Genomic DNA, 12,487 nt, shown 5'->3' on the forward strand with positions numbered 1-12,487 from the left:
GGAAACACAAAGGTTCTTCACAACCTGAACCTGGATGCCGAGGAAGGGGACGGCGGAAACACAAAGGTTCTTCACAACCTGAACCTGGATGCCGACGAGCTCTTTGGCCAGTTTTGCGCATATGCGAGTCTCGTCCGATTGGGTCCCCGGAGGGGTGTGTTCCTGAGCAATGCTCACCTTGTTCAGTCGGGTCAAGGAGTCATGAGGGTATGGAAACAATGGCTGCAAGATCGCGCATGTGAATTGTGGCAGCAGGAACAGGCCGCTGCTGTCGAACTTGACAAACCACCGATGGAGTCTCCTTCGATTGGTCTAGACAAAAGCATCCTCTGGACAGATTACCGAAAGAACGTCGGTCTGCGCGTAGCGGTCAGAGACCGGGACGGACGATGTTATGGAAAAGACTCGAGCGAGATGGATGATATGCCAATCAGTTTCTCTATCGAGATCCAAGGTGATGCTTTTTGACCATCGAGCTCGACCACTGCTGATGCTTCGCAGAGCTTGTCGTGAGGACAACACATCTGATGCTTGCAGTAGAAGCATCCATGCAGGACCAGGATAACCGATCAGGTAAAGCTCTTATTTTTGGCAGGTTTGCTACCGCAACTTCTCCGTCTGCGACGTGAAATTTGATTCCTTGATCACGGCCACATTTGGCATGAATTGTTGGGAGCCATGGCTGCTGAGATGTAGCTGTTGGTAGGCCACGATATTCCCGGCTGACTCGACTACAGGACTGTCTTACATATCCTGGGCTCTGCAATCAGTGGAGTAGATGTGGATTGTGGGTTGCACAGGAGATATAGAACATAGGCTCAGGGAAAGGTTCAAAAATACAATCACAGAGGGTATTCTGTCCTCGCCACGGTTTTTCTCCGTTTCCCTCGGTCCCAAGAACAACTACTAGTACTATTTGACGATTCTGTTATCGGTGAACTTGTTCCGGACCATCATAGCACGGAACGAGCGCCGGAGACGAATTCGACTTCATGAGTCGATAGCAGAAGGTACAGAAAAGCCCGTCTGTTTTTGGCAAGCTACATATGCAGCCGACTGATTTGAGACTTTGAGAGGGTCTCACAAATCACCTCGAAAGCTGAAGACGCGTGGTTCCAAAGGAGCTTGTCTCGTTGTCAGGCCTGACAAGGCTCTGTTGTACAATGTAACCATCGATGCCCTCGTTGCTCTGCACCGAGCCAAACGGCCTGTACCGAACCGCCTTTGAGCACGTCCATCTGCTCGGAGATGTGACGTCTCTAGCAAGGCACTGCAGATACTAGTAGAATAGCGGTGTCGATAAATCTATCCACACACGCAACGTCGTGTTCAAAGTTGCCGTCATGATTGACTGGAACATTCTGACGACCCCCAAAGTTGGCCAAGCTGGTAAGGCGGAATAAAAAATACGGGTTGAGGCTATTTCGGTAAAATCCGCACGTTGTTCGACAACTGGACCCCAGCTACCGCGTGATACTGTACAGTGGTACACCTTAGGGTTCGCAAGCCGGCGCAAGTACTTTCAGATACAAAACGAAGGACTACCAATGTTCCTGATGGGCAGCCTTTAGAAACTTGAAGTCTGCCATAAAATGTTGCAGGCGTGGTTCTACGTAGTACTTACCTACCTCGGTAGGTAAAGTTCAAGTCACACAAACGGCTAGCACAAATGTTCAGCCTTGTGCCCTTGATACATTCAAGCTGTACAATGTACATTGTCTCTCTGATGCAGTGGGACTGAACCTATGACGTAACACCATAATTACTCGTGTGTTCTTGGTGCCACAGTTACGTCGGACGCGGAGGAAGTAGGCCCCTACCGAGCATTATCACATTTTGATAGGTTTCCTGAGCATCACAGCCTTGCGGCGGGCGGATGACAGTCCCGCCCATCGTCGATGGCTTCACCTTCTTCCAATCCAACTGGTTCGGCCAATTGAAGGGAGCAGACCGTATTTTGCTGTTTCCACCAGCCTCTGCCACTGCAGTGCTGCAAAAGACCGGAGAGATCCTCCGCGACAAACTAATCTCTAGCTATAGATGGACGTAGATCCCCACGGAGACTCTTCGCTGACCATCCAAGTTTGATACCTTGTCGTCCTTGCTGCAGGTGACATCGGTCTGTTATATTTCAAAAAGTCCTTTCTTTCTTCGCCCCAGATTTGACTACATAGTCCGTCACACTCTTGCATAGCAGGGTTAGTTTGTGGAAATATTCATTTATTTTTCTGTCGAAAAGCGTGTTTACAACATCATCCCCTGGCGGTTGTCTGGCACCATGGACCCAAATTTTGAGGGCCGGGTGCTGGTTATCGCCAACCGGCTACCTATCACCATCAAGCCTGATGCCGAGGGCAATTTTGAGTACACCATGTCTTCAGGGGGCCTGGTCTCCGGATTGAGAAGTCTGGCGAAAGTGGTCGACTTCAAGTGGTTTGGGTGGCCTGGACTTGACGTCCACCGCAACGATAAAGACCGGGTCAGGAGTCAACTGCATGACCAATTCAACGCGGTTCCGATCTTCCTGGCCGAGGAACTCGCCCAGAAACACTACAATGGGTTTTCCAGTACGTCGGTTGTGTATTCTTCTTGATGTATCCCCCAGACTAAGTGATTTTTCCTTTTGACAGATTCTGTGCTTTGGCCGCTACTGCATCGCATGCCTGAGAAAGTCGGGACGGAAGGAAGCTGGGCAGCTGCATATCGTGAAGTCAATGAAATCTTCGCCGACAACATCGTTCCATATGTGGAAGACGGCGACCTCATCTGGGTGCACGATTACCACTTGATGCTTCTCCCCGGGATCCTGCGCGAGCGGTTAAGCAAGAAAAAGGACCTCCGCATCGGCTTCTTCTTGCACACGCCTTTCCCGAGTGAAGATTACTTCACCATCCTGCCGTTCCGAGAGGAGATCTGCCGCAGCCTGCTCCTCTGCGACGTGATTGGATTTCACACGAACGAGTACGCGATGGACTTTCTCAACAGTGCGCGGACAGTTCTCAAGTAAGTACGGCTCTATTTTGAGGGTTTGGAAAATCCTGACGGACGACCCAGAGACGTTGCTAAATCTCCACAAGACCTGCATTGGGAAGGAAGGAGAGTTATCCTTCACGGATTCCCTATCGGCATTGAACCCGAGGAGTTCACCCAGAAGGCCGAGTCGGAGGAAGTCCAGAAGGAGATCGCAAACTTACAAAAGGAATTCCGGGGCCAGAAAATCCTCCTCGGAGTGGATCGATTGGACTATATCAAAGGCATCCCTCAAAAGGTAATGGCCTTTGACCGGTTCTTGACCGAGCACCCAGAATGGGTGGGGAAGGTCACAATGATCCAATTAGCCATCCCGACACGAGCGGATGTCCCTACTTACCAGAAGTTGAGAGAGGAGGTTGAGCGGCTGATCGGCCATGTCAATGGCAAACATGGTACGTGCAGGCCGCCGAGTTTCAACGGCCAGCTCGAAGTCCGGATCAACCGGTGACTGACTGAGTTGCAGGCACCTTCACTCACACCCCGATCCACTACTTGTACAAATCCTTGAAGCCGGAAACGCTTTCTGCATTGTATGCTGTGTCCGACGTGTGCATCATCTCATCACTCCGAGACGGCCTGAACATGGTGAGTTACGAGTATGTTGCAAGCCAGGCGCAACGCAAGGGCGTCTTGGTGATGTCCAACTATGCTGGAGCTGTCAAACTGCTTCCTGCGTGCGTGGTCATCAACCCCTGGGACATTCCACGGTTCGCCGAGACCATCGGAGAGGTGTTGGACATGCCACCGGAGGAGCGAGCACGACGACATGAGGAGAACTTTAATGTGGTGAACAGATGGACCAGGTGAGCCAGACCAAAATTCAATCGCCGGACAAGCATATACTGACCATTGGCAGTGTCAACTGGGGAACCTCATTCCTCAACACCATGATCAGATTGGAGATCCCGGAAGATGAATCGCCGCCAGACCGTGACGAGCTTGGTCCGTCGGAGGTTGACGACCGAGAAACGGGATCAAAATCATAGGCGACGCCCATGTCCAACTCTTGGATGCCCGTGGTGGACATAACAGACTTTGCTCCTGGGACAGGTTATTGCAGAAACTTTGGCCGACTGAGACATGTTGCGGCGAGTTAGCGCCAATTCGCAAAGAGCAAGATTTCACCGATTTCTGCATTGTTTGGAGCCGATTCGAAGCCCGAGGCTCACTTGGCAGACAGGGTGTCACTCATCAATTTCCTCACACAAGATTCCGGGCGGTGGAAGCCTAGGCCCACTGTTGGCCTGGCAGAAGGACAGATCCGCTGTGTACCAGATTTCATCCAGATTTCATCCAGATCTCTCCATTCGAAGTTAAGACATCAGTCGTGATGATGCGTTGCTTTCGCCGATCTGCATCCAGAGGCGTGTACCAGTAATAAAAACGAGCTTAACAGCCATTGTATTGTACATACCCTACTACTGAGTGGGCGTCGATTCGGTAACCTGTGCTGACGATTCGAGCCCCCTCGGCCCCCTTGTCAGTGATGGCTGGTTACAGGGGCAGCACCGCCGGAAGGATACTTTGGTTCCCCGCAAATGCACGTCCTTGGGCTCCCCCCGGATCTGGTGTAAGCGCCGCGCAGGTACCCGAACATCGCCTGGTATAACAGGACGGGATAGGGCACCGGGAGTGGCTGGTTACGGCATGAGTATGCGGGCGGACCGTCAATCTATCGAATTGCCAGAGTTCAAGTTTTGCATTTCATCATGATCTCACAAAACAAGGTACCCTTACCTGGTAGTTCTGTGCCTGTGGTGTGCCCAACCATTAACCTGCCAACGGGCATGGCAGTGTGCATATTGTCCAGTAAGTCGCACGGCGAACAAATCGTCATTATGACGCTTGATGCCTCTCACCGCGCCCGGCGTGGACATCAATGACAAGCTGAGGAGACTCTGGTTGCGCAAGTACAAGTGCGAGTGTGATGATTGACTGTGCCTGAGCCTGAGCCTTCAAATAACAACGGTGAGTGTGCATCTCCTTGAAATTCGACACCCTTGGTACAACAACTCTCCAGAAATTCTCAATCAACATGACACGCAATATCTGCATCACCGCCGTGGACGGCAACACGGGCTTCACCATTGCCGAGTATATTCTCAAGAATGAGAACTTCAAGAAGAAGGTCGGCACAGTGACCGGCATTGCTCTGAAGCCGAATTCATCGCGGGCCAAAGAACTGGCCAAGCTGGGTGCTCAGATTGTGCCGCACAAGACCGGGCGTGTCAAGGACATGGTGAGCCAACTGGAGTCTACGGGCGCAGATACCGTGTGTCTCATCCCCCCGGCGCACGAGGACAAGGTCGGCATCACGACGGAATTGATCGACGCGACCAAGCGGGCCAACATCCCCAATGTGTGCTTCATCAGCTCGGCCGGATGCGATCTTGCGGACGCGCAGCATCAGCCCAGGCTGCGTGAGTTCATCGAGCTCGAAAGCTTGGTCATGGCAGCCAAGGGCGACCCGGATACCTCGACTGGACATTCCCCTGTGGTCATTCGGCCAGGCTTTTATGCCGAGAATCTGCTGTTGTACACGCCGCAGATGCAGGAGGAGCAAATCATCCCTATTCCGATGGGAAACAACCACAAATTCGCCCCAATGGCCATGAAGGTTTGTGGGAGTGACACCTCAGGTGCCCTGTTTGAAATAAATGCCCTGACCTCGCAGTAGGATCTTGCCCAGGTAGCCGCAAACGTCCTGACGGGCAAGGGAAAGCATGGGTTCAGCGACAAGCACCGTGGACAACTCATCGTGCTCACCGGTACGGATTGATGATTTCATGGAATTGGAGGCCGAGGCGAACAAGCTGACTGTTGACACAGGGCCAATGCTTTGTGCTGGCAATGAACTCGCCGAGGCTGCGTCGCAGAGTTTGGAGATGGAGCTCAAGTTCGAAGACGTGTCCGAGTAAGTCTTGTGTCCTTCGGTCTTTTATGAGATATCGGTGTCTGCTTGTATTTGATTATATGCTGACTGGTCTTTTTTCGCCCTTTGTCCAGACGGGAAGCCAGGAATCTCCTGAAAAGCCAGTCCGACCTTGACCCCTCGGAGCTCCAGTACCTGCTTGAGTATTACTCTCTTGTCCGACAAGGGAAGACAAATTATATTTCGACAACCGCGTTCCATGATATCACCGGTCAGCATCCAACGGAACCGGTCGAGTTCTTCAAGGAGCACAAAGAGCAGCTCGTTCCTCAGGAACAGCCCAGCAAGAAGAGGAAGACCGCCAACGGAAGTTAGTGGTTCAGTTGTTGTGAATCGGATCTTTTGCTGTGGTTGTGTTGGAGAATGGAAATCACCAAAATTGGAATGCCCATGTGTACCTACAGACCAGCCAGAAGGAGTGAGAGATGCATCGCTTTCCTTTTGATGTGTGATGAGGGACATCAAAAGCAATTGCTGTACTAAACTGCTTGCTCTGATCAATGGGGTTACGGTGTTATGTCCATAGTCGGCAGCTGTGTCCCCTGAGAAAAACCAAGCATGTAACTATATTTCGGGTGAATTGCACTGTAGTAATATACTAATATCTACCATCGACGGCAACATTGCCCAATCACAAATACAAACTTATTGGGGACAGGATAAGATGAAGCTGAGTGCACAATATGATACCATGGCCCTAGCAGGAATACGGCTGTTTGCTCTGTTTTTATTTCTTTTGATATTATCTAGGTATGGTGTCCGCCTGCTGGGTTGTTGTATTGCTGTATTATTTACACAGACCCAGGTGGCAAAGACGACTTGTTCCATCTGACACCGTTGCGCCTCAGCAGGAACTTGGAAGTCATAAAGCAGATATCTCGCTGTGCAGGCTGAAGGCAGTGTAATTCACAGCATAGAACTGAAACAAGCAGCATCTAAAGCTCTAGACTCCGACATTGTCCATTCTAATCAGCACCCTCTTATTCCCTTTTTTGCGCCTTTTCCCCTTGGGGCGCCTCGCAGATCTCAAGTGTAAGCCATACATTTTTCTCGAGTCTCTGTGCTTAGGACTCTAGCGTTATAAAACGCCTTCAAATCAGTGTTGCTGTAGTGTCGAGATTCGTCGGGGCAGGCGGACGTGAAGAGGGTTCTTATCGCACAGATGCTCTTTGATCCCCATGTCTTCAATCTGCAATAGTTTTCACACCATAACCCCGTCTTGTAAGAATATGTGCCACGATTGGACATCGCTGGTGCCGGTTCATTGTGCAAAGCCCTTGTTTCTTTCAATGTCGGATGCTTCAAAAAAGCATACTTTCGAGCTGGCCGCACAAGAAGGCACGCTGTGGTTGTCACAGGTCTGAACAACAGGCGCTGTGTCCACTTGATACCCAGCCCTCACGCTCAGCCGCATAGGTCTCGCTCTTGTCCTCCACACAGCAATTGATATATGATCAGGCCGCATAACAATAGCACGTTTTCCGTCGCCGCGCAGAGGACTGCTGTAGCTGCCCGCCGAGCACTCTAATGAATTCTTAGACTGCCGAGATCCTCAAGCCTGCGGGTGGCACACAGCAATAACATATACTGCCAGTAAATCTCTGCAGACTTCTCACCTTCTTCGTGTCGACGGCCTCGACTGGCCGCTTGATCTCGGCCGCAGTAATTTTGCTTTCGACAACGTGGTATTCGATCTGGTTCATCCACTCGTACTCTCGGTGTTCTTGTCATCGATCTCCTGTCGCTCTGCCTCCAACTGACTCGGGCTGGGACTCGGGGCGCGAACACTCCTGGGAGCATCGTATATCGAGCCACAGTAATGGGACCGCAAAGCCTCCTCGCAGGCCAACTCCTGGTCATATCGAGGGATGACATTGCGCATGGCCTCCAGCCAATCTCCCATGGTTTTGGGCGTCAAGTGACACATTTGAGTGTATTCCCAGTACTCGGGATACCAGCCCGATGACTCCCAGCCGACCAAGGCAGTTATTCTTCCGGCGTCGTCAACGAGGATGTTCTTGGGACAGAGATTGGCATGGGTGAATTTGAGCTCGTACTTTCGGTTCGGGTCGTGAACCTGTTGGATTTCAACCTCCGGGAAGTCATGAGGCGGATGCCCTCGTCTCTCAAACTCATGGAACGCTGCGATGGAGAAGAACGGACCGACTCTACCAGACCCGAACCGGTGGTCCAAGGCAGCTCCGAGCGTGGCGTCGCCCACGACGCACAGTTTGGGAGGTTGCATCTTCCTCAATTGCTCGACGAACCGACCCAGGTCCCCAATGATCTTGTTCTTCTGGTGTGCCGACATGCCAGGCCATTGATCTTGCAGCGGTTTCCCAGGATATGCCTCGTATTCCACCCATTTCCCGTCAGGTCGGTTGTAGACGGCCAGGACTTTATACGTGGGCACCGAAGTGTGTCGATCAAGCAGCTTCAGGGCTTGGTATTCGGTGTTGGCGCACTGGGTCTTGAGGATCTTGCTGTTGCTCAAGCGCAAAATGCTCTCGCCTGTATTGGGGTCGACCTCTTTCTTGCCGAACTTCATGCGCCATCGCAGCCCGAATGGAATAGGGTCATATTCGTCCTCCGGTTCTTTGTCACCCCCAAAACAAAACGGCATGGCTGCGAAACGCTTCCCGGCCCTGGAGAGGGCGGTGCTGTCAACAAACGAAAGACGACGAGAGCGACGAGGGAGACAACGGCCGTGTCATCGAAAAGTCTCGGCTTGAGTGTTACGCGGCGTGATGGTGACCGGCCATACCACTGTCAGGACTCGACTGGACTTCGAGAGTGAACCGCTATGATCGTGACGACTCCGATCTCTGACGAGGATCGGGAGAAAGAAAGGGAAAGCCAGTGGCCCGAAAGCGAGAGAGCGCAGGATTCGAGTTCGAGCCGTTATTCATGTCGGTCCAGTATGTACTGGCATCTGGAGGAAGCAATGGACTGTGAGGTTTTGGCGGGGTGTATGGAGGAGGAGCAGCAGCAGCAGCAGGAGGAGGGAGGACGAGGCAGGCCACTCAGGCTAGCACCGGGGAGGGTAGCTCAATTGCTACGGTGCAATTAGCTGGAGAGAACAGTTCAGCTGTTCAGGTTGCTACTGGGTAGTAGGCACGACTACTTACTAGCCGAATAGGCTATATGGCGATTGAATTTAGTTGTTCTTCAGGGTTACAAGAAGGAGATTTTAGTGCTGGGTTTGGGCGATGAAGAGATGCCGGGGCCGATGAGATGGATCCAGCCCGATGCCCACGGCCCACCAACCGATGCCTCCTCCGGGGAATCAACGAACAGCTGCGATTGATACATATCTACCTACTGTATGGCACATTAGGGTCATTGTGGTTGTCCCTCATCGAGGAGCATTCCATTCGCTACAATATACGACAGACTGCGCACGAACTGATGTTGCGGCTCTTACGGCTTGCGTTGTCAAGAGGCCAAGGGACATCGCCGATTCCCGTCTCCAAGGACCCGGAGGCTGCATTATTGAATAAAAAGATGGCGCCCACTGGCAGATGATTCTATGCCTGCCAAGGTGTCGGACCGCAAAAGACTCTTGGACCACCACTGCAAGGGCTGGGTTCCTTGCAATTCATTCATCTTTCCCGTTGGTCAAATCCAGCATGTGAAGCTGCACGTCGGAATTTGACCGCTGCAGTTGGTTCAGAGGCTCCTCAGAAAGTATATACACGATGCGCGAACCACAGGCCGTCTGGACCTACAGATCAAAAAGCTTCGAGTTTTCCAGTTATTAAAGTAACTCCACTTCGACAGCGGTTGTCCGAGCCTACGGAGAGACACGCTGGGCACGGATTAAGACAGCTGGATGTTTGCTATATCGTTACTAGGTATCTCTCTAGGGCAATCGTGGTTTACGGACGGTTCGCCAGAGCCTTACATCCTCTCGAGCACGAGGCTCTTGGATGGGTTTTGAATTTATCTCTCCAGGTGTCGCTAGTTGCTCAGGGCAAGACCCTTATCAGCTATATTCATGAATCTCATTACATTTGACAGCATTCGACAATGCACTGAGTTGTACAAGATTTCTGCTGCCCCTTACTGCAGGCCTCACGATCCGCCTAGCCAGGCATGTTGTTCGTCCGGCCTTGTTACTTAGCAGACAGCCTGATGGACAGATGAGAAACCCTTCCCTCCTCGATACCTTGTGTTGTTAGACTATGCGTCCTTGATGGTGGTCATTTTGTGTACCCCAGCGCCCGCATTCGACTCGAGATCAATATCAGCGCTCGACATGGTACCATCCTGACCCTTATGCATGGACTGTGCCTGACCCGGCTGTCGGATGCGCTCCCATTCCTTCTCGTCTTCGGCATCATCCGCGGTGTTGGCAGTAATGTCAACCGCCTCATCATCCTCCACTTCTTCAGGGATGATCAAATTCAAGAGTAAGGACAAGAACGCAGTCAGGGCAAATCCGGTTTCGCAAACCAGCACAATAGCATTCATGAACCCTTTCAATGCAGAGTTGTTCCCTTGGTAGGTAAAGACGTAGCTGAACCAGTCTGGAACCAGTGTAGCCCCGAATCCCACCGACATGGCTGCAGTCAAGATGAATCGGCTCCGCCTGTTAAAGCGCACGGTCGAGATGATTCGAATACCAGAGATGGCGACGGCCGAGAACAAAAAGGTAGTCATCCCGCCAAGTACGGCAGAAGGAATCGCCACGAGCGCGGCGGCAAACTTGGAGAAGATGCCCATGATGAGGAGGAAGAAGCAGCAGCAGTATCCAGCCTTGCGGTTAGCACACCGGGTTAGAGCGATGACTCCGTTGTTCTGAGCAAAGGTGGACATGGGCGTGATCGTGCAAAGACACGCAAACATGCCGTTCAGGCCATCGGCCAGGACGCCGCCTTGAATACGAGACTCAAAAATTGGTCCTTCGACTTCGAGGCGAGATACGTCGCAACTGGCTGTAATATCACCTATGGCTTCCATCATGAGAACCAGGAAGACGGCCAAAAACGGCAATACCATCGGCCTAATATGTTAGCCGACCAGGCCTTTCTAACCCAGGGACAAGTGATCCTTACCCGTATATTGACAGAGGAAACGTTTCCACCCAGATAAACGATGCAGCCTTGGCGCTTTTGATCCCTGAGTCGTCAAAGTAGTTGGTGGCTGCCGCGATAATACAGCCTACTAGTAGACCGATAACAACGGCGCATGATTTCCTGGCATCACAATCAGCACATGTCACACAATTCTGGAGAGCTGAGGCAGGCCCAGGCTACCAGGAAAACCACAGACTTACATAATAGGACTGCCAAATCTTTCACATAGGATAATGGTGACAAACACGCTAAAGCCTAGTCCGATGAATTCGGCAGAACCCCATGGCAGCGCATGAGGTGCAAGATTGGTGGGACAGTTCTGGTAAATGCCCGAATCTGGACGGGACCTACAAGAACCAGAGCCACCCGCCCAATTCTCAAATCCAGAGCTGATCAAGTTCACTCCAATCAGGACCACTGTTGGGCCAGTGACCAGAGGTGGGAAGATCCTCTGCAGTATTTTGGGCGGTGTAAATGATAAGCAGATCTCCAGCAGCGAACATATGCACGCCGTTCCGAGGATGGCGCCATAACCTCGAGGGCACGGTAGTCGATTGCCACTGGCGTCTGTTGGACAGAAACCGTCATTGTACATCTGGGATAAACCACCCTGGGCGACTGGAATGGTTGCAAACGATGTGCCCACGACAGAGATAAGCCCCGTGCCGATATAATAGGGCGTTTTGCGGATGTGGAAACGCGTGATTTGAATCGCAGATAGGATGCCACAGACAATGAGCGAGGTGGAGACCAAATACTGGGAGGTTTCTGAGTCCAGGTTCGCACCACCAGAACCAGACAGAATGATCGGAGGTGTGATCACGCCCGCCAACATGGACAGCGCATGCTGGAATCCAAGCAACAAGGCTAGAAGGATCGGCATCTCGTCGTTGAGGCCAAAGAAAGGAGCAACCTGGCGGCGCCTCCGCACGAATGGCAGGTTTGGAGTGAAAAGGAAGCCATAGTCATAGTCTCCAATAAGCCCTTCTTTGGTTGTAAAAGTGTTGATGATGCGACGAGGGACATCGGCGACCCTGGCCTTCAGAGGGCGCTTAGGTGTGGTATCAGGACCAATGCGATCGTGCTCCATGGTGTCTGTAAAGTCCTCAAAAGTCGACAAGCCCGCCCGTCAAGGCGATCAGACTGAACCTGAACCAGCTGGATGAGGCGCGATTCCCTTTCTGTGTACTTCGCCAGTGTATAGTCGAAGGGTAGCGACAGGAATACAGCACCCACGTCAGATTGCACCTCTTTTGCTGGAAGAATCAGATGAACGTCCCTCCGCAATGGATGTCAGCATTTTGAAAAGGAAGCAATTTGCAACTGGGTTGAAGCAATACCGCAGCTCAACTGCAGGATGACCACATATAGATATGCCATCCTCATGTACCTGGCCAGCTTTCAGGCGATATGCAGGGCTTTCGCTAAGGTGGCAGTGCGCTAA

The 12,487-nt window shown here is 51.9% G+C and overlaps 5 protein-coding genes across 5 annotated transcripts in view; 3 read left to right on the forward strand and 2 right to left on the reverse strand.

The window, feature by feature from the left end:
* HMPREF1120_06865 (uncharacterized protein) overlaps positions 1 to 468 on the forward strand; it is a gene marked incomplete at both ends in the record, with an annotated part of 1,080 nt that extends 612 nt beyond the window's left edge. The window contains one exon of the mRNA XM_009161076.1: positions 13 to 468. Within this exon, the coding sequence (XP_009159324.1) occupies positions 13 to 468 (456 nt within the window). The remainder of the gene's footprint in view (positions 1 to 12) is intronic.
* Positions 469 to 2,278: 1,810 nt separating this feature from the next.
* Positions 2,279 to 4,019, forward strand: HMPREF1120_06866 (alpha,alpha-trehalose-phosphate synthase (UDP-forming); the record flags this gene model as incomplete). The annotated part of the gene is made up of 5 exons (XM_009161077.1): positions 2,279 to 2,567; positions 2,631 to 3,003; positions 3,055 to 3,425; positions 3,497 to 3,836; positions 3,890 to 4,019. The coding sequence occupies 5 exons, from the start codon at positions 2,279 to 2,281 to the stop codon at positions 4,017 to 4,019; spliced, it is 1,503 nt and encodes a 500-aa protein (XP_009159325.1).
* Positions 4,020 to 5,068: 1,049 nt separating this feature from the next.
* Positions 5,069 to 6,280, forward strand: HMPREF1120_06867 (uncharacterized protein; the record flags this gene model as incomplete). The annotated part of the gene is made up of 4 exons (XM_009161078.1): positions 5,069 to 5,650; positions 5,711 to 5,801; positions 5,863 to 5,947; positions 6,040 to 6,280. 4 exons carry the CDS (start codon positions 5,069 to 5,071, stop codon positions 6,278 to 6,280), a joined length of 999 nt encoding a protein of 332 aa, XP_009159326.1.
* A 355-nt stretch (positions 6,281 to 6,635) lies between these two features.
* On the reverse strand, positions 6,636 to 9,137 carry HMPREF1120_06868 (uncharacterized protein). The gene has a single exon (XM_009161079.1). The coding sequence runs from the start codon at positions 8,586 to 8,588 to the stop codon at positions 7,665 to 7,667; it is 924 nt and encodes a 307-aa protein (XP_009159327.1). The 5' UTR covers positions 8,589 to 9,137; the 3' UTR covers positions 6,636 to 7,664.
* Positions 9,138 to 10,147: 1,010 nt separating this feature from the next.
* Positions 10,148 to 12,133, reverse strand: HMPREF1120_06869 (NCS2 family nucleobase:cation symporter-2; the record flags this gene model as incomplete). The annotated part of the gene is made up of 3 exons (XM_009161080.1): positions 10,148 to 10,970; positions 11,023 to 11,163; positions 11,244 to 12,133. 3 exons carry the CDS (start codon positions 12,131 to 12,133, stop codon positions 10,148 to 10,150), a joined length of 1,854 nt encoding a protein of 617 aa, XP_009159328.1.
* Between the last annotated feature and the right edge of the window lie 354 nt (positions 12,134 to 12,487).

The sequence above is a fragment of the Exophiala dermatitidis genome, assembly GCF_000230625.1.
Source record: "Exophiala dermatitidis NIH/UT8656 unplaced genomic scaffold supercont1.6, whole genome shotgun sequence".
Taxonomy (NCBI): Eukaryota; Fungi; Ascomycota; class Eurotiomycetes; order Chaetothyriales; family Herpotrichiellaceae; genus Exophiala; species Exophiala dermatitidis.

Excerpts from the sequence above, each read along its gene's own strand:
- HMPREF1120_06868 (XM_009161079.1), bottom strand. The coding sequence starts at position 8,588 with ATGCCGTTTTGTTTTGGGGGTGACAAAGAACCGGAGGACGAATATGAC.